The sequence below is a fragment of the Leptinotarsa decemlineata genome, unplaced genomic scaffold (assembly GCF_025532065.1).
Source record: "Leptinotarsa decemlineata unplaced genomic scaffold, Ldec_3_MD MMD2_tig00026358_RagTag_RagTag, whole genome shotgun sequence".
Taxonomy (NCBI): domain Eukaryota; kingdom Metazoa; phylum Arthropoda; class Insecta; order Coleoptera; family Chrysomelidae; genus Leptinotarsa; species Leptinotarsa decemlineata.
Window position 1 is genome coordinate 2,361,805 of NW_027412703.1, and position 26,459 is coordinate 2,388,263.

At 34.2% G+C, this 26,459-nt stretch overlaps 1 protein-coding gene across 1 annotated transcript; it reads left to right on the forward strand.

Moving 5' to 3' along the window:
• Positions 1 to 1,963: 1,963 nt before the first annotated feature.
• On the forward strand, positions 1,964 to 24,737 carry LOC141486575 (lysosomal-associated transmembrane protein 4B). Its single transcript, XM_074184761.1, has 7 exons — positions 1,964 to 2,128; positions 3,115 to 3,223; positions 6,910 to 7,084; positions 7,141 to 7,279; positions 7,363 to 7,519; positions 13,301 to 13,600; positions 24,030 to 24,737. The coding sequence occupies exons 2-7, from the start codon at positions 3,116 to 3,118 to the stop codon at positions 24,243 to 24,245; spliced, it is 1,095 nt and encodes a 364-aa protein (XP_074040862.1). The 5' UTR covers positions 1,964 to 2,128; position 3,115; the 3' UTR covers positions 24,246 to 24,737.
• Positions 24,738 to 26,459: the final 1,722 nt, after the last annotated feature.

The window sequence follows — 26,459 nt, forward strand, 5'->3', positions numbered from 1 at the left end:
AACAGAAAATCGCCGAACAAGCAAAACATTTCTAATTTTTATGCCCATCATTCAACAAACTAAACATGTTAAACAACTGAAACTGTGGACATATATTCGATACGAAAGTACCAACATGAAAAAATAAAAAAAATGGCTAATTGTATGTGCGTAGCCCACAAAATTTGAACATTCATTTCATTTGTTGAACAGTCCACGTATTCTGAAGTTTACTTAGGTAAATCTACATTTTCCTACATACGAATGCTATATAATTCCCAATTCCATACTCGTAACCTATCGCATATCTTTCTATTGGTGAATGATCAAATTTGTTTCACATGCAAGCAAAACTACCATTTAGCTTCAAAGTGTCCAAATTTCAAAGCCAACTATAATGTATCAAACAATATAGCATCTCGATCTACAGAAAACATACCACCTCCACGCGAAGCTAATGTAGGTATATCCAATCAGTTACATCTGAATACGACCTAAATTCTAACGGAAACACCATTCAACACCAAAACAATAAACCATGTTTGGGAAAGATGCAGATCATGCAAAGAAATAACTTTCAGACACGAACTGGAAGAAAAAGCCCTCCTTGTAACAGCTATTTCCACGAAAGAAAAATACTTTGGAAAGAAATACTTTTATATGAACACTGAATGATACAAAAAACACTTTTGTCCACTCAGTTTGTATTCCAAACATTCGTTATGGAATTGAACCGGATACCATTCACAGGATTCCTACACAATAAACACAATACAATATCCAGGGTCGAAATACAATCCAATATCAAAATTCTATCTACTACGTTAGTCAAACATTATCTAATCCTTTCTTATTAGTCAGTGGCTATGCTTGAAGTCTGGCGGTAAACAAATCTAAAGAAATGAACTTTAAACGTTCAAGCCAGTCTCGTATATACCTACACAGTATGTTAAATGAACTGACGCCTATCAGAAAACAACTAATCCCCTGGCTAATACCATGAAGGACGTTGGATTATATCCGACAGGCGTCAGTGCAGGAATCTTCACAGAAGACAGTTTTCAAGCATAGCCCACTGACTAATAAGAAAGTTTTTCTTCCTTATTCAGACTTCGTGTAGTCCGTTTTTTTCCAGATGATCTTTCTATTCCTATCTCGGAAACGGTAAGGTCGGTTAAAATGGACCTAAGTTTCCTATTTTGGTAAACTAGAATAATCTCTTTTCAGATCGAGAATATCAGTGGTTGTTTTAAGAATATTTGTCAAAAACAAGTAGGTATTGTTAAATTTTCTTTTGAGATCTTTGGATCATCAATTTATAGACCATCATGTGAAAATTCTTTCACCTAAAATCATTTTATTTACAAATGGAACAACAATGAAAATTGGAATGCCAATTCGACATTTTCAAATAGTCAGTAGAAATGTACTCAGTAACTTGGTCAATGGATTGCCGTCAATAGTTCATTGAATGTTTTTATTATATTGTTGTAAATCATGCCCGAAAAAAAATAACGCCGGCCGCTACTGGTAACCACGTTTCCTGCCGCTCTAGAATCAGCGAGAATAATGCTACCGATTTCACCGGAACTTCGGCGAAATTTCTACTGCATTCGATTACGATATTTAAACGCTAGCCACGAGAATATCGACACAATCAAGTGGGCGTTACAGTGCGGTACGCGAAGTGATCTAGTAAGGCGACAGACATTTAAATAATAGTTGAAGTTTTAGTTGAAGTATTTGTGCATTCAAAGAGAAATAAAGTTAAGTTTCATTATTCAGTTTAGACAATTAATGGTCAACCCATGGAGAGTAACCTGACAATATATTCAGTAACTGTAGGTCGAAAGTTTTTGAAAAAATATTTTACATGGAGAAGGGTTCCAAGTGATCACACCAGGAAAATTATATGCATACATGGCGTAAGTATTCCGGGCGTCAACTCGAATGCACCAAAAAAAAATATTTACAAAATGACAAGTGACAGTTCAAAGTGACAGTAATTGCGAGTATTTTGTATTTGGTGAACTTATAATTTTCTATAAACATTATAATTATTCCCAGTTTTCCTTACCATTTTATTATTTTAGAACTATCAGAAATTGATATTTTTCAGTGAATTGTTCACTTAAATTCAAGGTGGCAGGTATGAACTGATTTCTGGAATAACATTTAAATTGAGGAAAAATCATTCACATGACCTTTGAATTTATTCAGCTTTCAAATAATTGAAATTTGTTCATCATCAAATTTGTTCATCTCAGATTAAACTAGTAAGGTCCAGCAAAAAGTAACACTGTAATGTCTAAATTACAATGCTAAATAATATATTTTGTCATGACTTATTACCCATCAAGAAATTCATATGGATTATTGAGCCTAGTTTCAGTGATACATTTCTAATATATTTTTCCAACTATACAATATCTGAATAAGTTCAACATATTCAAAAACAAATTTGGTTTGCATTAATACTATTAGACATTGTTCACAAATGACTTATTCAAATAAATCTCTTCCCTAAATAGGTAGAGATATACAAACTCTTCAAGCATCTAGAATTGGTCTGAAACAGTAGGTAACATTCGTAATATATATTTCATTAGCAATTGTACCCCTACAAGTGACAAAGATTTGTGGATCGTTTATGTTATCTTTATAAAAATAACAATTTCAATCATTACAAGAATATTCTTATTTTAAAATCAATATATATTTTCTGATAAGTTGATTGATGTAGCCGTTGCTACGTGGTAGAAGACCATCATGAAAAATGAGAATTGAAACTTTCTGTTTTTTACCACCTTTATTTGTAACTATCGTTGAAAAAGCCCATATAGGATGAAACTGCAGTATCGATAGTTACATATAAAAGTTTTCTCATTTTTCACTGTTTTCTGATTCTTCTTCTTGTTTGTGGATGTTCACTACCAAAAATTAAGACGCCATTATATAACTCAATTTTTTACAACTGTAACAAACTTTTTTGTGATCGTATAGTCAACAAAACATGAAAATGAAATGATTTTAATAGATATTTTTTCTTTCTGTTTATATTTTTTCCACCCGTTTCTTAAGGAGTACCCCATCTATTTATCTCTCATTGATGTTTTGTGCTCGATTATGTTTCAGAATGTTTTCTATGCGTTTAAAATTGGGCTCGGAGAGAAACAAAGAATGGAGATGCTGCTTATGTCTACATGTTCGTTCTGCTACTATACTCTTTGGAATATGGCATTTGGTAAGCAGTGGAAAAAGACAGAGCACTATTTGATAAAATCAACTGGAAGTGTTTTGACATAACACTTTCATAAATTCTTATAACTGGTTTGGTAGATATGTGATGGAATCACCCGATACTTGAAAAAAATCCAGAACTTATTCAAGTGACACTTTATTGTGATATTTTCACTACACAGTTTTACAAAAATGTGTTATGTATTTCGCTATAGAATAGCTTCTTCAGACTTGTCTTTACTAACTAAAACCTACATATTCAATGCTTCATATGTTTTTTCAATACCTAAACTTCAAGTACCTAATGTGTACCTGAGTTTTTAATGTAAAGAATGAAATGACCTGAGCTCAAGTACCAGTTTCTACATTTGACAAATATTCAGTTACAGAGAGTTATTTAATTCTATTTGGTCAGTCTGTAAATTAACCAAATTGGTAAATCTATTTATTTCTCAACATTCTATAAAATAGAATTTCAAACTTTTATATTCTAAATGTAATATTCCATAGTCATAATTGAACTCATGTCCTTCTGCTAAAAGATGGTTTGCAAATTTGGAGTTGGTCTTTCCATTCAAGAAACCACTTCTATGCTATTTAATTCTTTGGGAAAAAGTTCTCCCCTTTGACCAATATGAAGTTTTGGGCAAGAGCCACAAGTTATACCGAAAAAACCAAAAATGCTGTTTTTAGTTTTTTTGGTTTTTGGTTTTGTTGGTCCAGACAATTTCTGTGGCAATTTTCTAGCAACATAGGTGTAATACTAATACATGCATCTCTTATTTTTTATTTGAGATGGTCGATATCTGTACTCGGTATTGAAAAAACTTTATCGTTGTGTATCCCCAGACAAGAAATCTAAAGGAGTAAGATCTGACCTCCCCTGTAAGTCAGAAACGGACATGTAATGGAAAATTTCGAAGAACACGTCAATTTTTATTTCTAGAGAGACTAATTCTGATATGGAAACTTCACCCCCCTACGGTCAGCAACTAACCCCCTATTTTTTTCAACGATATGGGGGGTCGAGTGAAAGGTCTTTTGTTCCTCTATCATTTTTGTATTTTTTTTTCGAAATTGGTTCATTCGTTATTGAGAAATTAAATGTTGAACGTCTTATTTAAGAAAAAACAGAAAATTCGCTGTCGTTTATTCGTATGAGGAAATCAACAACAAATATCAGTGGAAACAAAATCAACGGATAAATTGTTCAAAATGACCTCCACCTAGTTCCATACAATAATACAGTGTACTCTCGAAAGCGTTCCACACATTATTCAAGATGTCAGCAATCGACATTCCCAAACAATTATCTGTCGTCTAGATTTGTGGGCTTAGTAGAGTACACTTTCAACTTCAGGTGTCCCCACAGAAATAAGTCCATCGGTGGCAGATCAGGTTATCTAGCTGGACTGGACCCCATCTGCCGGTTAAACGCATTGGAAAACTTTCTTATTAGTCAACTGGTAGTAAACAAATCTGAAGAAATTACCTTAAACTTTCAAGACAGTCTCGAATATACCTGCAGGTTGAATGGACTGACGACTATCAGAAAACAACTATTTCTCTGGTTAATACCACGAAGGACGTTGGATTATATCCGACAGGCGTCAGTGCAGGATTCTTCACAGAAAATTTTCTGCATATGCAATTGGCAATACAACTGAAAGAGTCGACCTTCAATTTTGGAACGGGCACACTTGCAGACCGGTTTCGGGCTCATTAGCCACTCATAAATGCAAGATAGTGGCCATCATCGACCTAAAGTCAATGATATTCCATAATTGAAAATCGGAATTCTTTCAGAGTATTTCATTCCTCTTCATAAGTTGAAGCGAGGTTAGTACCTGTGTAGGTATATTCGAGACTGGCTTGAACGTTTAAAGTTCATTTCTTTAGATTTGTTTACTCAGTCTTCAAGCATAGCCCACTGACTAATAAGAAAGTTTTTCTTCCTTATTCAGAGAAATCGGGCAAATTACGGATATGCAGTTGGTTAGTACCTCGTCCACTAGATGGAGTGACATTTTGTTGTTCGCTCCAACTCTCACCCGAACATCAAAATGTGGGAGTGCATGCTGGAATGTTATTTCATTTTCTACTAAATTGTCATCATTTTCTAAAATTTGTGTAATCATAGGATCTACATAGTCTTGTAATAGATCCATTGAGATTACCTTCAATGAAGAATGGCCCAACTATATGATTATCAAGAATGCCGGGCCAGACATTTAATTTTTGTGGAGTTTGTGAATGTGTTTCCATCACTAAATGAGGATTCACATCGCTACCGTAATGACAATTATGTCTATTCATTTCACCATTCCACAGAAAGAATTTTCGTCTGAAAAACATGTATTGTATAATAGGTTTGGGTTATTGGTCAATTTCTCGCTGAACACCTCACAAAACTGAAGTCGACGATTAGGATCATCTTATTTTGAAAGGATGGAATTTGTAGGCTTTCAAAATCTGAAAAACACTAGTAACTGATACACCAAACGCTCTAGCTAGCTCTAGCTTTCTGATATATTGTCGATTATCCATTTGTACATGTCTTAAAACTGCAACTTCAACTCCGTCATTTCTGACAGGACGGAATACTTCATATTTTCTGTTGTGAACAGAACCTGAAGTTCGAAACTTATCCATTAACGGTTAAACTTATTGATGGCTCACGTTGTGGTCTGGATGATTTGGATGTAGGTTGCAACAATTTCTATTCCTTATTCAATAGAATAAACCCTGTTGGAACACAGTGAACAAGGATGACTGAATAATAATTCGTAAAGAAGTGACAGTGGCCAACTATCTACTTTTTGTTCTGCGACAACTAGATTCAACAAAAACTACCAGTGCAGAGAAAACTAACAGTGTCGTCCATTTCAAAAACGTTCACTGCTAATTAAATAAATTCTACAAATCTAGAAGACCTGCGACAGAGAATTGTTCGGGAATGCCGATTTCTGACTCTGGACATCTTCAATAATGTAAAGAACCCTTTTGAAAGTAGACTGTAATATTGTACAGAATTAGATGGAGGTAATTTTGAACAATTTATCCGTTGATTGAAATCACACGTTAAAAGGTAAGACCTCGTTAATCCTTAGCTCGCACAAGTTTCGACTTCTGAGGGTTGTCGTTCGTATGGGTGCGACAGCTGGTTAACGGAAAAACATATTTTTTTTGGTGTTGATATTACTTTTGTTGACTTCCTCAATAAAATGAGCAATAGTGAATTTTCTGTGTTTTCTTAAATAAAACGTATAAAATTTGATTTCTCAATAACGAATGAACCAATTTCGGAAAAAATTAAGAAGTAATAGAGGGACAAAAGACGTTTTAAATGACGTATCACTCGACCCCTCATGCCATTGAAGAAAATAGGGGGGGTAGTTGCTCACCGCAGGGAGGTGAAGTTTCGGTAATGATTTCCATATTAGAATTAGTCCCCCTAGAAATAAAAACTGTTGTGTTCCCGTTTTTGACTCACAGGGAGGGGTCAAGTTTTCGTTGGAACGCCCTGTATAGGATGTTATCTGCAACGAATCTTCCAAATGGAAGAGGTTGCGCAGGTGCCTGATAGTTTTACTTCAGCTTTAGGATACAACTGGATGTGAATAAAAGTTATTCATGATATTTTTCCCTCAATAAACAATTTCCCAATTCTAATAGTAAGTATGTTTCTAGGTGTTACACATATTAGCACTAACGGTGTTGGCGTTGATTATGCGTAATCACCACGTCATTGTACAAAGAAATGAAGAATTACAAAACGACTTCTTACCAACTCCTTTGAGCAAGAAAGATGACGATAACCCTTACTATTTACCTACAACCCAAGATGGACGTAATATTTATTCATGTGAGAGATGGAAATCCAACCTCTGAAACTGTCTTAATTTTGTTTTTGTTTTGTAGCTGACATAGACATGGGTGCATTGATGACAGTATGTACTCTTTCTATCACTCTTCTGATGGTATATGGAACAATCAAAGGGAAACCCACACATCTATTACCGTTTTTTTGTTTACAACTTTTTGATTTTGCAATAACTACGTAAGTATACATTTATTTTGTTGAAGATTTCAAACTTATAGCTAGAAGTATTCCTGGTTTTCATGATATATAATTTTTTTTAGTCTTACAGCCACAGGTTACTTCTGTTATCTCAGATCAGCACATCGACTGATTGCAGAACATTGGAATTTACCCTTTCGTTACGAATTACTTCAGCTCAGCCCTCAAATGCTGACACTCGTTGTTCTACTTGCATTTTTGTTTTCCATGTTATGGAAAGTGAGTATTCTATTACCATTATTGGCCGTTCCTTCATCTAACTACTAACTAACATTTACAAAGGTCTCAGTGAATTGAATAGTGGGATATTTGTTCATACTGAAAAATACCTATCCTATTCTTAAACCTGCATATGATGCGTACTTCGGATCTTATTAGTTATTCCATTAATCATTCCTCTATATCTAGTCACACTTTCCAGTTGCTAATTTTCCGCTACGATCAGGTAAACCATAACCAAGAAATATACATGAGATTTGAATAGAAGGGGTTATATTTTTAGGAGTGATTAATTTTTGGGAAAGAAAGTTTTTGGCTTTCTACTACTCCATCTTGATACAAAAAAAAAACAAGGACGAGGGAATCTTCCAAGGAAAGGAAGGAAGTAATCAATTTCAAAATAAGTAACTCTATACATGGATGTGTAGATCATGCAAAGAAGTAACTTTCAGACACAAACTAAAGAAAGTCCTCCTAAAACAGCTACTTTCATATAAACAGTGAATTACACGAAAGAAAAAAATTCTTTCGAAACAAATACTTCTATATGAACACTGAATTATACAGAAGATACTTTTCTCTACTCAGTTTGTATTTCAAACATTCGTTGTGGAATAAAAATCAGATATCATTCACATGAGTTCTACTTTAAATGTATGGTAATAAATTGAACTCACATGGAACACTGTCACCCTCACTGGTATACACCGATGTTTCGCCTTAAGACACTTGCCCCAAGGCTCTTCAGTACCAAATTGGATAACGTTATAGAAAATACACACAGTTCATTCTTAAATTACGATTTTCAATGTCACGGAATAATCTTGATCTGCTTATGTCATCGATGACATCGTATTGTCATTCATTAACCTGTTATAAAAAGGTCTATCCATCTACCTTTATTCAAAAAAAGTCATTCACAGAAATCTGTATATTACTTTCGCCCAAAACTTTTCAATTTACTACCACCCGAGTCCAGGAATATTATAGACATAAAGAAATACAAAATTGCTATAAAATCATTTCTACGCTACAATCAACTTATTATTGAAAAATTATATTGAACACATATACTTGAAAGCTCCATTCTCCAGAAATATCAAATGTATATAAAATGTCTGACAGAATAAAAATCTCCTTTTAAAAAAAGGGATACCTATCACAACACAAGCGCATTTGCGCTTAGGTGAAAGGTCCCAATATATGAAAGGGGAAAAGAAATATTTATATATTATTATTAATTTTGTATTATTATTAATTTGTAATTATTATTTGTAATATTATTTGTAATCTGTATACGTTGTGAATAAGTAAAGTAAAGTAAGTCAAAAGAAAAATGTCAACGCTCAGGTCTCTACGCTACTTTCATCGGGCGTATCTTCACAGAAAAAAGCATGCTCGCAATTTTTTTTGAACCATGGTTGATCTTTAGAAGGTCGTTTCATTGAAGGAGACATATATTTTTCCTTATATGATAGAATGAATGGGCTCAATGATATCAAAAGATTGAAAGTCATTCCGATAAATATATTTGTAATAAGCAAAATTTGAAAATTTCTCACTTGAGAGGAAGGACAAATCATAATGCTAGCACATATCATTCGAATCCACTTATTATTTACATCTATTAAATACTGTATCCAATATGTTCACCTACTTTAAATTTTTATTTTATCATCATTATTGAAATTAAAGATATTGAAAATTAAAGATTTTATTTGATTTAATCCCAGCCAAGAGGAATCTTATTTGAATTGAAGGGGTTATATTTTTTGCAGTGATTAATTTTTGGGAAAGAAAGTTTTTGGCTTTCTACTACGAAAAATCGTGTTTGTTTCGAAAGAATTTTTTTCTTTCGTGTAATTCAATGTTTATATGAAGAAAGTAGCTGTTTCAGGAGGACTTTCTTTCAGTTTGTGTCTGAAAGTTACTTCTTTGCATGATCTACACATCCATGTATAGAGTTACTTATTTTGAAATTGATTACTTCCTTCCTTTCCTTGGAAGATTCCCTTGTCTTTTTTTTTTGTATCAAGATGGAGTGGTAGAAAGCCAAAAACTTTCTTTCCCAATAATTTTAGTTGAAAAAGACTATATGGAGATTGGACACTTCCATATTAATGGTGGAGATGTTTTAGTGATTGAGAAATTTTCTAGTTTACTGTTGGATACTGATTAATCTTTAGTGTAACACTGAGTTGGTGCAAATTCTAAGTTTGATAGTCTCTATAATACAGTTTTCTATTATTTTGACACTTCATTTCCAAAAAAGTTAGTCAATATAAAAAAAAGCTGTGGACTCCAGGTGGATAACTACTGAGTTGAGAGAAATTAGTAGAAGATTAACTGAGTTGTCTGAGCTCAACAAGGTATATAAAAACGGTTTATATCATAGGGAATATCAAGAACTTAAAACAATATATCAGGTTAAATTGAAACATGCTAAAAAAACTTGCAATGATGATAGGAATCTCTTCTGCTGACAGTAAGGTGAAAGAATCCTGGAAAATCAAGGAAGGTCAGAATGGTTATACTGGCAATGAAATACCTTGTCTACAAAGTGCTGAAGGTGGAGACATTATTTCTAATAATTTTGCTATATGCAACCTTTTCAGTGACTACTTCTCAACTATCAGTAGTAGCATATCTAAACCTGACACTAAAAATATTAATTATATGTCATCTGCTCATCAAAGTATTTGTTTATATCCAGCAACTAAAATGGAAATTGAACAAGTTATCAAAAAAGTTTGTAAGAAAAAATCGTCCGGTATTGATGAAATTCCTGGTCATGTTATTAAAAAGGTTGCCAATGTGATTTCTGAGCCCTTGACTCATATAGTTAACTCCACTTTCATTGAGGGGAGGTTTATTGATATACTGAACCAAAACCTTGAGGTTTGGTTTGATATGTATTATCATTAGTTTCAATGATAAACCAAAGACACAACTACATATTTTTTCATAAACTACATACACTTTACGATTTTATATTCACAGACTTCATTTTCAAAATACATCACGACATTTTTGGGAAAGTAGCTGTTTCAGGAGGACTTCCTTTCAGTTTGTGTCTGAAAGTTACTTTTTTGCATGATCTACACATCCATGTATAGAGTTACTCATTTTCAAATTGATTACTTCCTTCCTTTCTTTGGAAGACTCCCTCATCTTTTTTTTTTGTATCAAGATGGAGTAGTAGAAAGCCAAAAACTTTCTTTCCCAAAAATCAATCACTCCTAAAAATATAACCCCTTCAATTCATATCACATGTTTTGCTGTCACAATAGCTTTTTCATAGTGAATAACATAGTGAAATACATACGAGAAATCAGGAGTATATAAATTGAATTGTGGAACTTTTCCTTAGGTATATATTTGTCAAACTGGCCGAACATTTAGGAATCGCATCCAGGAACATCAAATGACCTATCTAAATAATAAAACAAGTTCAATATATTTAAATCATCTTTTAGAAGATAATCGTGTCTTAAACGGAGATTTCGAAATTCTACACAAAGAAAATAAAAGTTTAAAACAAAATTATTTGGAACATTTTGCTGAAAGACCAATTGTCTTTAAATAGATCACCATTACTGAACATGTTTCCTTAAAAACTGATATATTTTAGACTTCTTAGACATTGTATTATTGAAGTAGAATTAATATAATATTCTCTAGGTAATCAATTATGAAATTATAAAACAGCAAAGTACTCTTTTGTCACAACAACTATGGGCGGAATGAATCTGCAGGTAGAATTTTGAGACTTGCAAATACATACAATGTAGATTTAGAATTTTTTAATTCTTCTTTGAAAAAATTCAAAAAGACTGAAAAGATTGTTATTCATTATTTTTACGATTTTTTGATTTTATTTTATTTTATATATTTTTTTCCTTAAACCTAGCTTATATTACTGTTAAATACATATGTGTGAACTTGTTAATTATCTTGTAAAAAAATAGACATTGCCGTTAATAAATAAATAAAAATGAATTGGCGCTCCAAGGCGACTTCTTTACTTCCAGTGGCGTATTTGCTTTTCAGCTGCAGAAAAAACCGGAAAAATCTGCAGTACCACATCATCTGAAGATCTTCATCTGCCAATGTTATCTCTCTCATGAAACATTATGTAGGGTGTCTCCAGAGGCTCCAATAAATTCAATACTTCGCCAGAACACTTAGTGACACGACTATCGTCTGTTTCGTCTTTGACCAAGGCGTAATATTGACCAGATTCAATGCCAGAACCACAGTGAACAATGACTGCATGAAGATTATAATAGTGGTCTGCTAATTGAAGTGTTCATCTATTTCGAACCTTCGTAAAAGTTTGGTGCTTCCGTCAGAGGTTGAGTCATGTTTGAAGGTCATCAGTGTTATTATTTAATTGACTGGTGCATCAGCTATACTTGTTTTCTTGTAACAGTCAGTTAGTTTGGCGCATGTTTGGCAATATAGTCAATCATCACCTGTTAAAAGTTCCATTTTCAGATGACTCAACAATAAACTTTGCACGGACTGGTTATTAGTCATATTAGGAAAAGCTAGTTGAAGTTGCAGAATTTCACATACGTTTTTGCTATCTTTTGAACATTTACTACAAAGTAAATAAGTGAGGATTTTTCCAGCAAAAGATTTACAAACACAAGACGAGATAGACTGTACGGAATCATTCAATCCAGAGCGGTCAGGAGTATTGATTCTGCTATTGTTTTGCTCACGAAGAATATTCAACAAGAACGTCAAGAATTCGGAGCAATCTTCTTGTTGTCATAATTTGAGGATGTACCTTAGGTTTATATAAGTTGAGTTAGATGCTCTAGCTTATTATGATTGAAGAAGTACCTGAGTAGGTAGCTCTAACTTGTTATTACGTGGGGTATATGTAAGAATTCTCTCCAACGCTAATTATCGTGATACATGCAGATCACTTTATAAAGCACTGAAAATTATGACCCTTCCATCTCTCTTTATTTTGAGCACACTACTGGAAATACATAAGAACCTGCCGAATTTAACTCTGCAATCCGCTGTCCACGAACACAATACCCGCGGGGCCAATAAAATCAGAGTACCCAGATATAGACTTGCTAAATCTTCCAAAAACTCACTCAACTACAAACTATATAATGTGCTACCAGATGAGTTAAAAAATGCAACCATGTATACGTTTAAATTCACTATTAAACTCTTCTTGACGGACAACGCTTTCTACTCACTAGAGGAATATGAAACTTGTGTGATAAACGGGGGCTTGATGACGTATACTCGCTGAGCAGTCATAAACCCAACCTAAACTAATAGTCCCACATGTATGTATCTATGTTTAATCTTGATATTAACACTTAATTTTAACTAGTTTCTTTTTTTTTGTAACTTCTGCATTTTATATTTTACATGTTTTTTTTATGACTTTATGTATTTATCGTAGTCAAGTGACTTACTATTATTATTATTGTTTTAACTTAGTTATAGTAATGTATCTCTAACTACTTCAAGCATATGTATTGACGTGTCTATAAACTGTATGTTTCTGAAGATTAAAATTTATTATTATTATTATATATGAAAATTAAAGTAAGGAATTAACTTTCAGTATGTTATTCACTACGAAAAAGCTACTGTGATAGCGAAACATGTGATATATTTTGAAAATAAAGTTTGTGAAGATCAAATCGTAAGGTGTAGTTTATGAAATGACTATGAATCTTCATCGAGTAACGGCCGAATCAATCAGAAAACTACATATTTTTTTAATAATATCTAATGTTTTAGGCCTATTGGATCAGCATAGTATGGAGGTGTTACAAGTACCTCACTTTTCGTTTACAATCTACTCGAAATACAATCCATTATATTATACCGGAACCTGATCGAGTCAACGAACATGATTACCCATCTCTGTTTAGAGATCACGAAGCAGTATTTGGTAGTGCTATGAAGCAAACTCCTCCACCGTCTTATCAGGATATCATGGATGATCAGCCTCCTCCATACCCAACTTCTATTGTATCTCATGTTCAGGAAACACCATATAGAATGGAACTCCATACCACCGATGTTGTAGAAATTCAGGTATATTGCAAAAATTCATGATTATGGTTAATATACGTGGGCTGTTCAAAAAATAAGGTGAATGTTCAAATTTAGCGGGCTACATACATTCGATTCTCATTTTTATTTTTTTTTATGTTGGTATACTCGTCTCGAACATATGTTTACAGTTTCAGTTGTTTAACATGTTCAGACTAGACAGTAACTACACACATCGGAAAAGTCTAGGGATATTTTTATAACATACTAAATATCATAAAATTAAATGCATGAGGTCGTTTAATTTCGATTAAATTGGTACACTCGACCACCCTGTAGATTTCTATGGGTTGAACAAAGCCTGCAAAAACGGTAACTAATCTTTTATCAAGTTTTTTACAAACTGTAGGTTTTCGGCTAAAATGAATAATCTGAAAGTGTCGAGTTTGTACATTCTATGCAGTTCTTGCTCAGCAATTAAACTGGAAATATTGTGCTTTAACATGGAACGCCATCACTTACCATTGGCTGAGATGAATAGAGCTGTAGGGCTTCTTCAAGGTGGCATGCGACAAAATGATGTAGCTCTTCGTTTGGGGGTCTCCCAAAGTGTTATCAGTCGATTGTGGCGGCGTTTCCGTGAAACTGGCAGTCCAGCCGAACAACATCCAGGGCGAGGACGCGAGTTAAGTAACTTTGAAGTCGAAAACCGTTTTTAAAAACAATTTATTTTATTCAAAATTACAATATAAAATTTCTAGAGAACTTCTCACATCGAGATCTGCAAAATGAATGAGTAAAAAAGTTACGATTATAATCGTTTCTGGATCCGGGGTGGGAATCTGCAAGCACTGCATTTCCTTGGATAGTCTGCAAAATCTCTTCACATAACTCCTCCCTCCTCAGGAGAAAACAATACGGATAAAGGGTTGTTTTCTTTAGGGTCCTTCTGTCGGTTGGTATTGCGATGGCCATTTTTCTTTTTCATCCAAAACCAAAGTATGGCGAATCCGGTAAGGAGTAGAACGCATATAGTTACACCGGGTATATTCCAAATTGCTGGGTGTATTAATTGGTTAAGGTATGGCGTTTGGAGTAGCTTGGCTTCTGTTTGAAGTTCTCGTATGGATTGGAAATTGATTGACTTCAGTATCAATGGCTTATTTTCGTGTTGGTCACCATTAGATTTGGAAGCCATATTCCATCTCAGTTTGGGAAGAATAAGTGGGTTTCCCAAAATAGTTTCTTCTTCGTTTCTATAGGTGAAGTTTTTCACAACGACACTGCAACCTTCTGGAATTTTCAGAAGAGTATTTGTTTCGATTCTGTGTACACTTCTTTTCTCGCAATCCGCTTGGGCTATAACGGATTCACTGGATGGCAGGATTAGGAGAAATCGGTCATTGATTTCTTCTATTATGGGGTGATTCAGAATGGCTTCATTCGTCAGGCAATTGGGTTTTTTGTCCTTCATCAGGGCAATAATACAGGTGTCGATTATAGTTTCGTCATGATGTTGGCACAGGAACACACCATCTATTTGAGGGCATGGTTTATCTTCAAACTGATGATATTCGGTACCGAGTATGAGGAAAGGTTTATAGGGGGTGATGATGGTATTTTGGTATGGTAAACTAATAAGATTATAGGTTCGGAAGTCGTCTTCTAGGCAAATTGGTATATGTATTGCAAAAATAATTTTGTATTTCTCAATTTTTACTTGAGTTCCTGCCAGCTGGTAATAAGGGTATGCATTTTGAGTTTTGAGGATCTTTTTATGACCATAGATATTGGCCATGTGTTCGATAGCACTTACTAAATCGTTAAGTGGAATTACTGAAGGATGGAGATAACCTAAGTTGGCAAACATGATTGCATTTTCTAAATTGTCAAGAAATGTTATCAAACTTTGGCAATTTTCTATTATTTGGCAAAATAAGAATATATATTATTAGTTCGGTTATTGAGCTCTTCTCTTAGTTGGTTAAGTTCATCTCTCAATAAGATTTGATTATCGTGAAGTTCGGTTATGGTTTCATTGTAGTTTTTGATCAGTTTTTGATTAAGAGAAGTCTGTAGTTTAATTTGATGATTGAGAGAATTTTGATTTTCAAATAGTGTTTCAATTTGTGAATCGTATTTAATTTCGTCATCATGATCTAACGTTCCAAAAAGCCATTTACTTGCTATGCCTAGACCATTAATTAGTCCGCGTTTTTTGCGATTACTTGAAATTATATTACTCAATTTAGTTTTTGTAGTGGTTAGGAAATATTTAGCTTGATTAAACGAATCATTCAGAATGATCTGGTCCTTTTCCAATTCAGTTTTATTATTGATCGATTTTATTAGTCTATCGTAGAAAAATTCAATATTTCTTAGTTGCATTTTTAAGAGAGGAGTTTCAATATAATGTAAAAATGTATGTTTTGTTTGAATGATTCTTGATTTTCCGAGTTCTAATGGTAAGAGTGGAGTGTCGAGTTGTTGAATTTCAATTTCTTGGCTAGTTATTACCTGGGACATCATGAGAAGTCGAAGGGATACTATTAGGATCGGTGTGGTCCGTTCTGTCATCCTGTAAAGAACGTCGAGAGTGAATAGGTGGTTTTCTTATTTTCGATTTATGAATTATTGCTCCTGTTGTTGTTTTAATTTTTACTCCTAAGTCTTTAGAAACTCGTTTTTTAATGTGTCTAGGTTTGGCTTTGTTACGAGCAGCTTCGCGATTTTGCACAAATACATCTTGATTTTCTGTGAACTCTACAGGGTCTTCGCGAGTCTCGTTTCTTTTATTGATGACACGTTCTTTATTATTTTGACAACGTTTCTGGATGTTCTCGTAAAGGGTAACCAACCTACTTTTCCTGTCATTTATGAAGTTATTGATTATGTGTTCGTCCGTTAAGTCAAAAGGGTCTAGTGATTTTGTATTACCCAAGACTACATCGTAAGGGGAGTATTTTGTCACGGAATGGATTGACGAATTGTACCCTATAATCGCTAGTTGGACTAGTTGTTTTATGGGTGTGTTGGGATGTTGTAGTTTCAGGACGCGAGTATTTTCAAGAAGAGATAGGTGAAATCTTTCAACGGGGCTATTACTGTTCGAATTGCGTGGGGTAGTAACATGAAGTTGAATTTTGTGAAGTTTACAAAATTCCATAAAGAGTTCTGATTTGAATTCGGTTCCACTATCACAAGTAATGGAACATGGTACGCCAAAATGAGTGATGAAAAGGTATAGTTCTTCTATTACGTTCACGGTGTTGACGCTATTTAAGATGTATGCTTGTCCGTACTTAGAGAAGGAATCGAAGATTGTTAGAAATTTCGTCTGTAGAATCTGAAATACATCAATATGTATCATTTCGAAAGGTTTAGTGGGTGTGAGAGTGATGGAGTATTTTATTTTCGGAGGGTGTCTATCATATTTGGCTTGTTGGCAGATATCACAAGCATTTATATACCGGATGATATCCGTTTTCATATTCGGCCAATAATATTTATTTCTTAATGCTTGGAATGTTTCGTTTATGCCGCGGTGACAAGATTTACTCTCATGGTGGTATTTCAAATTTCTTTTTATCTCATCTGAGTTTGTTAGGTCTTTGACGAATTTCTTTGAAATAACCAAATGATAGGAATGATTTTTAAATGTATTTTGAAGTGTTCTTACAAGCGTTGGAATAAAATGTTCGATTGATTCTTTGACATAAATACAGAATAATTTTTTCGGATCAATATAATTTTTGAAGGTGTCAATAATTTCTTTCTCGAGGTTTTTGGTGAAGTTTAATGTCAATCGAGATTTTGAAATGAAAGGTTTGCTTTTTATCATGTAGAAGGCTTTAGAATCGATCTTTCTTATTATTATTTGATTATTATATGAATTTGTGACACTTTCTGTATACGGTATTTCAAGAACAGGATTCTCTGCATTTGAATGGACTGTTTCGTCAGTGGTAACCTCCTGCTCAACGGGGTTTTCGGGGATTTCTTGTATTTCTTCGTTGTTGGGTCTCTCGTCTGAGGGTTGACTATTAGTATTGTTCTCGATTGGTGGTGGAATTTCATTTGGGTCTATTCCTAATAAAGCATCCCGTATATAATTTTCAATTTCTTCATCGATGTCACCTGAATTGCAAATAATGGATTCGTTCTCAATAGCATTTATTTCAACACGTGAAAGAGCATCAGCATTTGTATTTTGCTTGCCACTTTTATAATGGATGTCATAATCGTACTCTTCCAACTTGAGCCTCCAGCGAATAAGTTTTGAATTGGGATCTTTAAGACTAAACAACCATTTGAGTGGTTTATGGTCGCTTATAATGTTGAATTTCCTTCCAAATAGGTATGGGCGGAAGTATTTCGCAGCCCAAACAATAGCTAAAAGTTCCTTTTCAATTGTGCTGTAATTTATCTCAGATGGGTTGAGTGTTCTTGAGGCGTAAGCTATTGGTAGGTCGTTTCCGATTTTTCCTTGGCTTAAGACTGCTCCAATTGCGAAGTTTGATGCGTCGGTCGTAAGATTAAATGGTTTGGAAAAATCTGGGTATTGAAGTATTGGGTCATTAGTCAAGATATTTTTGCAAAGTTCGAAAGTTTCCAAAAATTCAGGATTGTGTTCGATTTTTTCACCTTTTTTCAAACATTTTGTGAATGGTTTAGTGATTTTGGCAAAATTTTTGATAAATCTCCTGTAGTAGCCTAAAAGTCCGAGAAAGGATTTAATTTCTTTTGCAGTTTTTGGCAAGGGGAATTTTTTTATGGCTTGTATTTTCTTCGGATTCGGTTTTATTCCATTTGGAGTGATTACATGTCCAAGGAATTCCACATCCTTGCGGAGAAATTCAGATTTATCGAGCTGAATCTTCAGTTTGGTTTCTCTGAGACGTTGGAATACTAGTTTGAGGTTTGCGATATGTTCTTCGAGGCTGGAACTGAAAATAATAATGTCGTCCATGTAAACTAAGCAGACTTTTCCTTGAAGATTTCTTAGGACGTCATCCATCACACGTTGAAATGTAGATGGGGCGTTCCTCAAACCAAAAGGCATGCGCAGATACTCGTAGTGACCTTGCTCAACGCTGAAAGCAGTTTTCGAAACTGAGTTGGGGTCCATTTCAATCTGGTGGAAGCCAGATGCCAAATCTAGTGTGGAAAAATATTGGCAACGTCCAAGTTTGTCCAGAATGTCGTTAATGTTAGGTAAGGGATACCGGTCTTCAATAGTTTTTTCATTCACTTTCCTGTAGTCTACCACAATTCGCCACTTTTGTTTACCACTTGCGTCTGTCTTCTTCGGGACTACCCAAATTGGACTACTCCATGGGCTCTGACTGGGTCGTATTATTCCGTCTTCTAGCATTCTTGAAATTTGCTTCTGCACCTCTTCTTTATGAATAAAGGGGTACCGATATGATTTCGAATGGACCGGGACTTCGTCCGTTGTTTTAATTACATGTTTAACTTGATTTGTAAAGGAAAGTTTCTCATTGCTTTTATGAAAAATATCAGTGTATTCTTTACATAGCTTAATAATTGCTTGTTTTTCTTCTAAATTCAAGTGATCGACCCTAATTAGATGTTCTATATTTTGTTTTAAAGTGATTTTTGAATTTTCAGGCAAAAAATTTTCAACGTGGAAAAATTCAAATTTTTCTTTGAGACACCCTGTTAAAGGAATTACTTCAATAGGTGTGTTTATTACTACGGTAACTCGTTTATCAGTGTTGTTTATAATTTCTGTCTTTGCAAATCCGTGTTTCGCAGTAGATAAGGTTTCCGGTAAATAAAGAGTGTCAAGTTTCATCTCGGGTATAATGACATCGCCCTCATAGAAATTAACAGGAATTTTAATAGCCGCGATTTCATGTGAATCCACTGAGATTGTGAAATGTTGTCTATTCAACTTATAAAAAATTGGAATGCATAGATTTTCATTAACAAGTAGGTTTCTTTCAAAATCAATAGAAAATTTTAAATTTCGAATATCGTTAAGGCCAAGTAACCCATCAAATTGATTATGAAATTGAAATAATATGAAATTTATTTTATCGGAAGATTTAAATTCAGGAAAGGCCGGTATTTCGGCTCTAAATAAGGATTCTTTCTCGCCGATAGCTGTTTTGATTTTCGTTGGATTTTGGTATATAAATTCTGGAAAATATTTTTCTGCAATGGCTGGATTTAATATGGAGTTCATACTACCGGTGTCTATTAGTAATTTGATAGGCGGATTTTTAATTTCAATGAACGGTAGGTCGGTTGAGTGGGCATCCGAGAAAATCTCGTTTATATAGGGGGATCGGTTTGAGATGTTGACCAAAAATTTTCATCCGGGTTCGGTTGAGAGGGTTCAATATCTTTTTCTTCGATATTATCGTAGTGTGTTGGATATTCATAATCATAGCCTTCGGTATTACCGCAGTATATATTTTCGTTTTGGGCAATTTGATTAGTTTCGTCAAGATAGTTATCATTTTCGGGTGAGGTTTCTTTACTGTCAATTTGGTAAAGTTCCTCAGATTGGAAATTTTGAGGACCCGTGGGTCTAAATTGATTAAATTTGGGAATATTGGAAGTTTTATATGTATTCCTTGAAGTTGTTGACATTGGTTCTGGATTATAATTCGGAACGTGTCCGGTGGGCTTAAATACATTTCTGGGGGGACCGAATACTTGTCTATTTGTCGGATACTTTGTGACAGTGGGTCTAGGTTGGATCGGTATGGGTTTACTAGGAAATCTGTTTGGGTTATTTTGAAAATTCTGAAAACTAGGTGGAATTTGGTGGTTAGGGACTGTCTGCGTGTATCGCTGTATTGGGGGGTTTGATTGATTCGATTGGAATGTTCGAGAATATTGCTGTGTATTGGAAATGGGGTTTTGCAAATAGGTTGTTTGCTGTCTAGGACGATCTGGGGTATTTTTCGGTAAATTGATTTGGTTACTGAGTTGTCTAAAATTATTTTGTGCATAGAAAAAGTTTTCTTCTTCTATCATATAACTAATAGCAGTTTCAATACTGTCCGGATTTTTAAATCTAACTGTTTGTTGTAAGGGAGCCGGGAGATTTCTTATAAGAGTTCTCAATGACATAACTTGATATTGTCGCCTATAAATAATTTTTGTTGCTTCATCCATTTCTTGAATGCTATAAGAATTTATTCTTTGAATCAAATGACTACGAAGAACTTGTAGTCTCTTTGCAAAATCTAATGGTTGTTCGTTTTTGAAAGGTCTGGCTACAAGAAGGTCTTGTTCTGAACACTCCAAACTTCTCTTATCTCCAAAACATTGAATGAGCGCCTCTTTAATTAGGGCCCAGTTATTTAACTCTATTCTTCTTCCTACTAAGAGATTGGCTCTACCAATTAATTTTGATTGAATAACCTTCAGTAAATACTGTTTGAAAATAGGATCTGTTGAATTTGAATAAGTAGAATTTAGAAAATCACAATTTGAAATGAACTGACTTAATCCGTTTTGATTGCCATCGTATGGCGTAATCATATCTACATATAATCTAAGCATACTAACGTTAATTTGTTCTGTGTTTCCGTTAGGCATTGTTTCTTCTAAAACCACAGTAGTATTAAAGTTATTTATTAAATTTTCAATTTCTGAATCAAGATTCATCAAAATTTTACGTTATTATTCAATGTAATATCCTATTCAGGATTGGATTTGAGAATCAAGAAAAATACTTATATTTTTGCCTAAATCTAATGTTTTCCTATTCAGGGAAATGGGTAAAAAAGGAACTCGGTACTTACTTGTACTTCAGAGCTGCTTTTTTGATGTGATTCTTCTGCTTCCTCGTGTGAACTCCAGAGGTAGGTAGTAAACGCCAAAGAGTTGAAACTCACGTTCAATTTTCGGAATCGGACCCGATGCCGTGAACTTCGCGAAAACGAACTGCGAAATAATCCTACAGCGACTGCGCCAGTTAAGTAACTTTGAAGTCGAAAACCGTTTTTAAAAACAATTTATTTTATTCAAAATTACAATATAAAATTTCTAGAGAACTTCTCACATCGAGATCTGCAAAATGAATGAGTAAAAAAGTTACGATTATAATCGTTTCTGGATCCGGGGTGGGAATCTGCAAGCACTGCATTTCCTTGGATAGTCTGCAAAATCTCTTCACATAACTCGCGCTACAACTGCAGTTCAAGACCGATTTTTGGTCTTAACCGCAAGAAGACAACCGACAATCACAGCACCTGAGTTGGTTAACGTGTTGCAGCAGACGCACCAGGTAACCATTGGTCGTGATACTGTCAGAAATCGACTGCATGAAGCAGATCTCCACAACAGAAGGCCACTTAGATGTCCACCTTTGTCGAGAGGCAATCGCGGAAGAAGATTAGAGTGGTGTCAAGAACATCAAAACTGGGATGCAAATGATTGGGCCACAGTTTTGTTTACAGACGAATCCAGATTTGGATTTCATCCAGATTCTCGTTGAGTAAGACTGTGGAGGCGACCTGGAAATAATGAACGTTTGAGACACGTCCAGGAAGTCCACACATACAGAGGTGGTACAGTAATGCTATGGGGCGGAATCATGATCGGCTGCAGAACCGATCTCGTTTTTCCAAATCGCTCCCTCACAGCTCGACAGTACCTCGACACCATTCTCCTACCTATCGTCCGTCCGTTTGCTGGTGCTGTTGGTGAAAACTTCCACCTAATGCACGATAATACTCGTCCACATGTCGCGCGTCTAGTGACTGACTGGCTCACCAACGAAGGAGTTGATTATTGCCATGGCCAGCACAATCACCGGACCTGAATCCCATCAAGCATGTGTGTTACATGCTTCAACGAAGAATTACTCCGCATATGGGGAACATTCACACAACGTTTCAATTGAGAGAGCTTTCAATCGCTGAATGGGCAAATGTACCTCAACAAGACATTGACAATCTCATTTTGTCGATGCACGATAGATGTAGGGCCGTAATAAACCAGCGTGGAGGCCATACTTTTACTGATTCAAATTTTTTTTGTATTATGATTTTTTTTCGGGATGCCAAAGAAGAGCCATATTTTTTTTAGTTTTGCCTTATATGCGCACTCAGTATTTTTGACCATGTAATAAATTTTTTTGTAAGTTACATTCGTTTAATAATCACCCGTCAACTTTTTTTTCCCTAAAGCGATCTAAAAAAAAATTATTGCCATTTTAAAAAATATCCCTAGACTTTTCCGATGTGTGTATTTCCTGTCCGATAGTTGTCAAACTGTACAATAGATGGTGGTAAGCTTCAAAGCGAAGCGAGAAGTTTCTAGTCTCCATTCTCGAAAGTACTGGGCCCGCCCGCTGCCTTGTATAAAAGCGCCCGTGCCATCCAGCCAGTAATGTCATTCGACGATATTACGAAAACGTGAATTTAGTTAGCGACTAGCTAGGCAAAGGGCTGTACTTGCGGAGGTGAATACTGTGAGTGGTATCATTAGCAAGTTTTTAATACTCGATTCTTTACTTCAGCATTTTTGAAGACAAAATTATGTCGGAAGCAAAAAAGAAGAAACGGCAGTATAGCGCGGAATATATAAAATATGGATTTATTGAAAATCCCACAAATCCTTCTAAGCAAGACGACGACGTACTCCAAGCTTCCTACAATATCTCCTTGCTAATTGCTCAAACAGGTAAACCTCACGCTATTGGAGAGGATTTAATTTTACCGGCAATAAAAGAAGTAATAACTACTATGCTCCATAAACCAGCGGCAGATATTATCCGAAAAATTCCATTATTTGAATAAAGTTCTTAAAAAAATACGAAGAGAACGTCCGGTATTATAGAAAAACAGTTAATGGCTTTTGCATCACGGTAATGCACCTGCTCACTCGTAATTGCTTGTTCAAAATTTTGTGTCCAAAAACAACACCTCAATCATGGCTCAGCCACCGTAGTTACCAGATTTGGCCCCCTGCGACTTTTTCCTGTTCCCAAGATTGAAGATACCCGGCGTTTTTCGACGATTAAAGAGATAAAAAAACTAATCTCTGACATACCAAAAAGTGTATATCAAAACTGCTTCAAATTAACGCTAATACAAGTGGGACTGAGGAAAATGGATATTCACCTTATTTTTTTAACATAATTATTGCATATTATTGCTATTTCAAAACCAGTAAGGTCAATTAAAATGGATAAGAGTTTCCTATTTTTTAGATGGAGAATATCAGTGGTTGAATCGTTTGCCAGAAACAGGAATCGTTGAATTTTGTTTATTGGCATCTTTGGATCTCCAATTCATAGACTATCATATAAAAAAAAACTTGCACCTAAATTCATTTCTAAATGTAAACAACATTGAAAATCGAAGTGGCAGCTTGACATTTTTAAATAGTCAGTTGAGCTGTACTCAGTAAATCAGCGGAAATATTATATCACATCAGAACATCTAGTGACATTTAATTATACAATCAATGTCTTGTGTTATAGGAACCAACGACATCCAACGAAGTTCCAAAACCTGACGAATCTGTGGAAGTTCCTACCAGTTCAGTTGATGTACCTCAGACAAATGATGAACAATCAACAGAAACAGATAAAAAAAATTCTGAAGTTGCAGATGAGGTTTCTGATGTTGTGGAAAAACAGGAATTGGAAGATAAACCTTTGAATGATAACTCTCATAGTGGCCCAAAAGATATTTAAGAAATAGACGCCAACAGTAAGAGAGAAATAGTATTCTCTATGCATTCTAATCATCTTATAAATTCTAATCTCAATTATTCTGAAAGCCCCACAACTTTTACTAAACCGAGTTTGTGATGTATATCAAATGGAAAAAAATTTGAAGAAATTTTATTAATATCTAGGAAGGAATCCCTGTTTTTTTCCAATTGTGTATATCTGGAATTTCTCTTGATAAAATAATCCTTAAAACATTGATTTTATTAAAAGAAATATGCTTATTTATAAAAACAGGGAATATAGAATGATTTTCCATAGATTTGATGTATTAAACATAATATAGATAGTTGGGTTATTATCATTAGCTGTAAAGCTTGAAAAAGTTTATTTGTACGATATATTTATATTTTAGTTTCATTGTAGATATACTTTTGATAAGTACTTAAGTTAGAAATGTTTTATGCAAAAATGTGTACTTTCGTTAAATGTGAAATAAAAATGTTTTAAATCATTTACCTTTTCTTTTAATAATGATGTAATATTATTGCACTTGAATCAATTTTTCGTCAAACTAGTAATTCTTTGACGATTTTGAAATGTATCATGTAAAAAACTTTTATGAAGTAATAAATTTCAGAAAAAGTAGATTATAGAGGTCACAAGTTGTTCCAATTTATTGCTAACAGTGGTGCCCCTCAAGGAAGCAATTTCGCTCCTTTTTTATTCTCACTTTTCATTAACCACATAGGAAATAATCTCTCTAGAAACTTCTTACTCTTTGCAGGTGATTTGAAAATTTTTCTGCCCATTACGTCAGAGGAGGACTGCTTAATTTTACAAAAAGACCTGGACTTTTGTACCTTTGGTGTACCAAATATAATCTTTCCCTCAACACAAACAAATGTAAATACTCGAAGTACACCCTTAAACATAATGTTATTTCTCATGATTACTGCATAAATAACACACCTCTTTAAATAAGCACTCATCTAAGGGATCTTGGTGTCACATTTGGCCCCAAACTGAGTTTCTCCATACACTATGTGAACCAGAATGTAGCCCTCACCACATATCATTCTCTTTTTCACTCAGTTCTAAGATATGGAATAATATCCTGGGGCAGTGAATCAAAATGTCATCTGGAAAAAGTGTTTATCCTGCAGAAATTCGCTGTAAGAGGTATAACTTCTGCCAGATGGGATGAAACTTGCCGTCCAATATTTAAAAATCTCAAAATAATGACACTATATTCAGTCATTGTTTATGAAAACCTACTTCATATTCGACTAAATATAAATAATTATACCTATCGTACAGACATACACCATCATGATACTAGAAATAAATCAGACATCGTCATGCAAGCAAATAGACTGAAAAGTACTGACAATATTGGCCTTAAGCTATACAATACTCTGCCACTAGACTTTCGCAATTTGTCATTCAATAGATTTAAGTACTCTCTGAAGTTTTTTTAAACTGAAAATCCTCTGTATGATATCAATGAATTTTATGGAAGTGTCCAATTGAATAGAGATGCCTTCAATGTGGGCACCTAAATAATAGGTGTGTTCCCAGTTGACTAATATGTATGTGTATTGTAATTTAAATCAAATGTTTATACTGAACTTCTTAACGATCTTGATATTCTTGATTATCTCAATATAATTTTTTTCAACCTTATGATTACCATCTAATTCTCAAATTCAATCATGTAATGTAATTTTTCTATACCCGTACTCTAACAATACACTTATATGACCATAATCCGTTTCATAATGATATCCATTATGATACAGATTTTTCATAACGATACAGATTATCAACCAATAGAAACCCATAATTTTTCAATCAAGAATCCTGTTCCTTTGTTTGTCCTAGATTCTAACCTAAGTAATTAATTGCTTTATTTGTCAAAATCAGTTTTCATATTACCTACCTATATTATCAAAATGTCTGAAAACAGCGATATAGAAGGAATACCATCGACTCCAATATTTTTAAAAGATCAGATTAATTACAGTTGTTATATTCAATATAGATATAATTAGAATCTTTATAGTTTTCATATATCCATGATAATACCATTAAGTTTGTGTTTTTTTAAAAAAATATGAGTTAATTACTGTAAATGTGTTCAATACAAATATATTTATAGTTTTTCATTATTTATCGAGTTTAGAAAAAATAGCGTATGCAACTCTCATGTAATGGTTATTAATACACTCGCATATA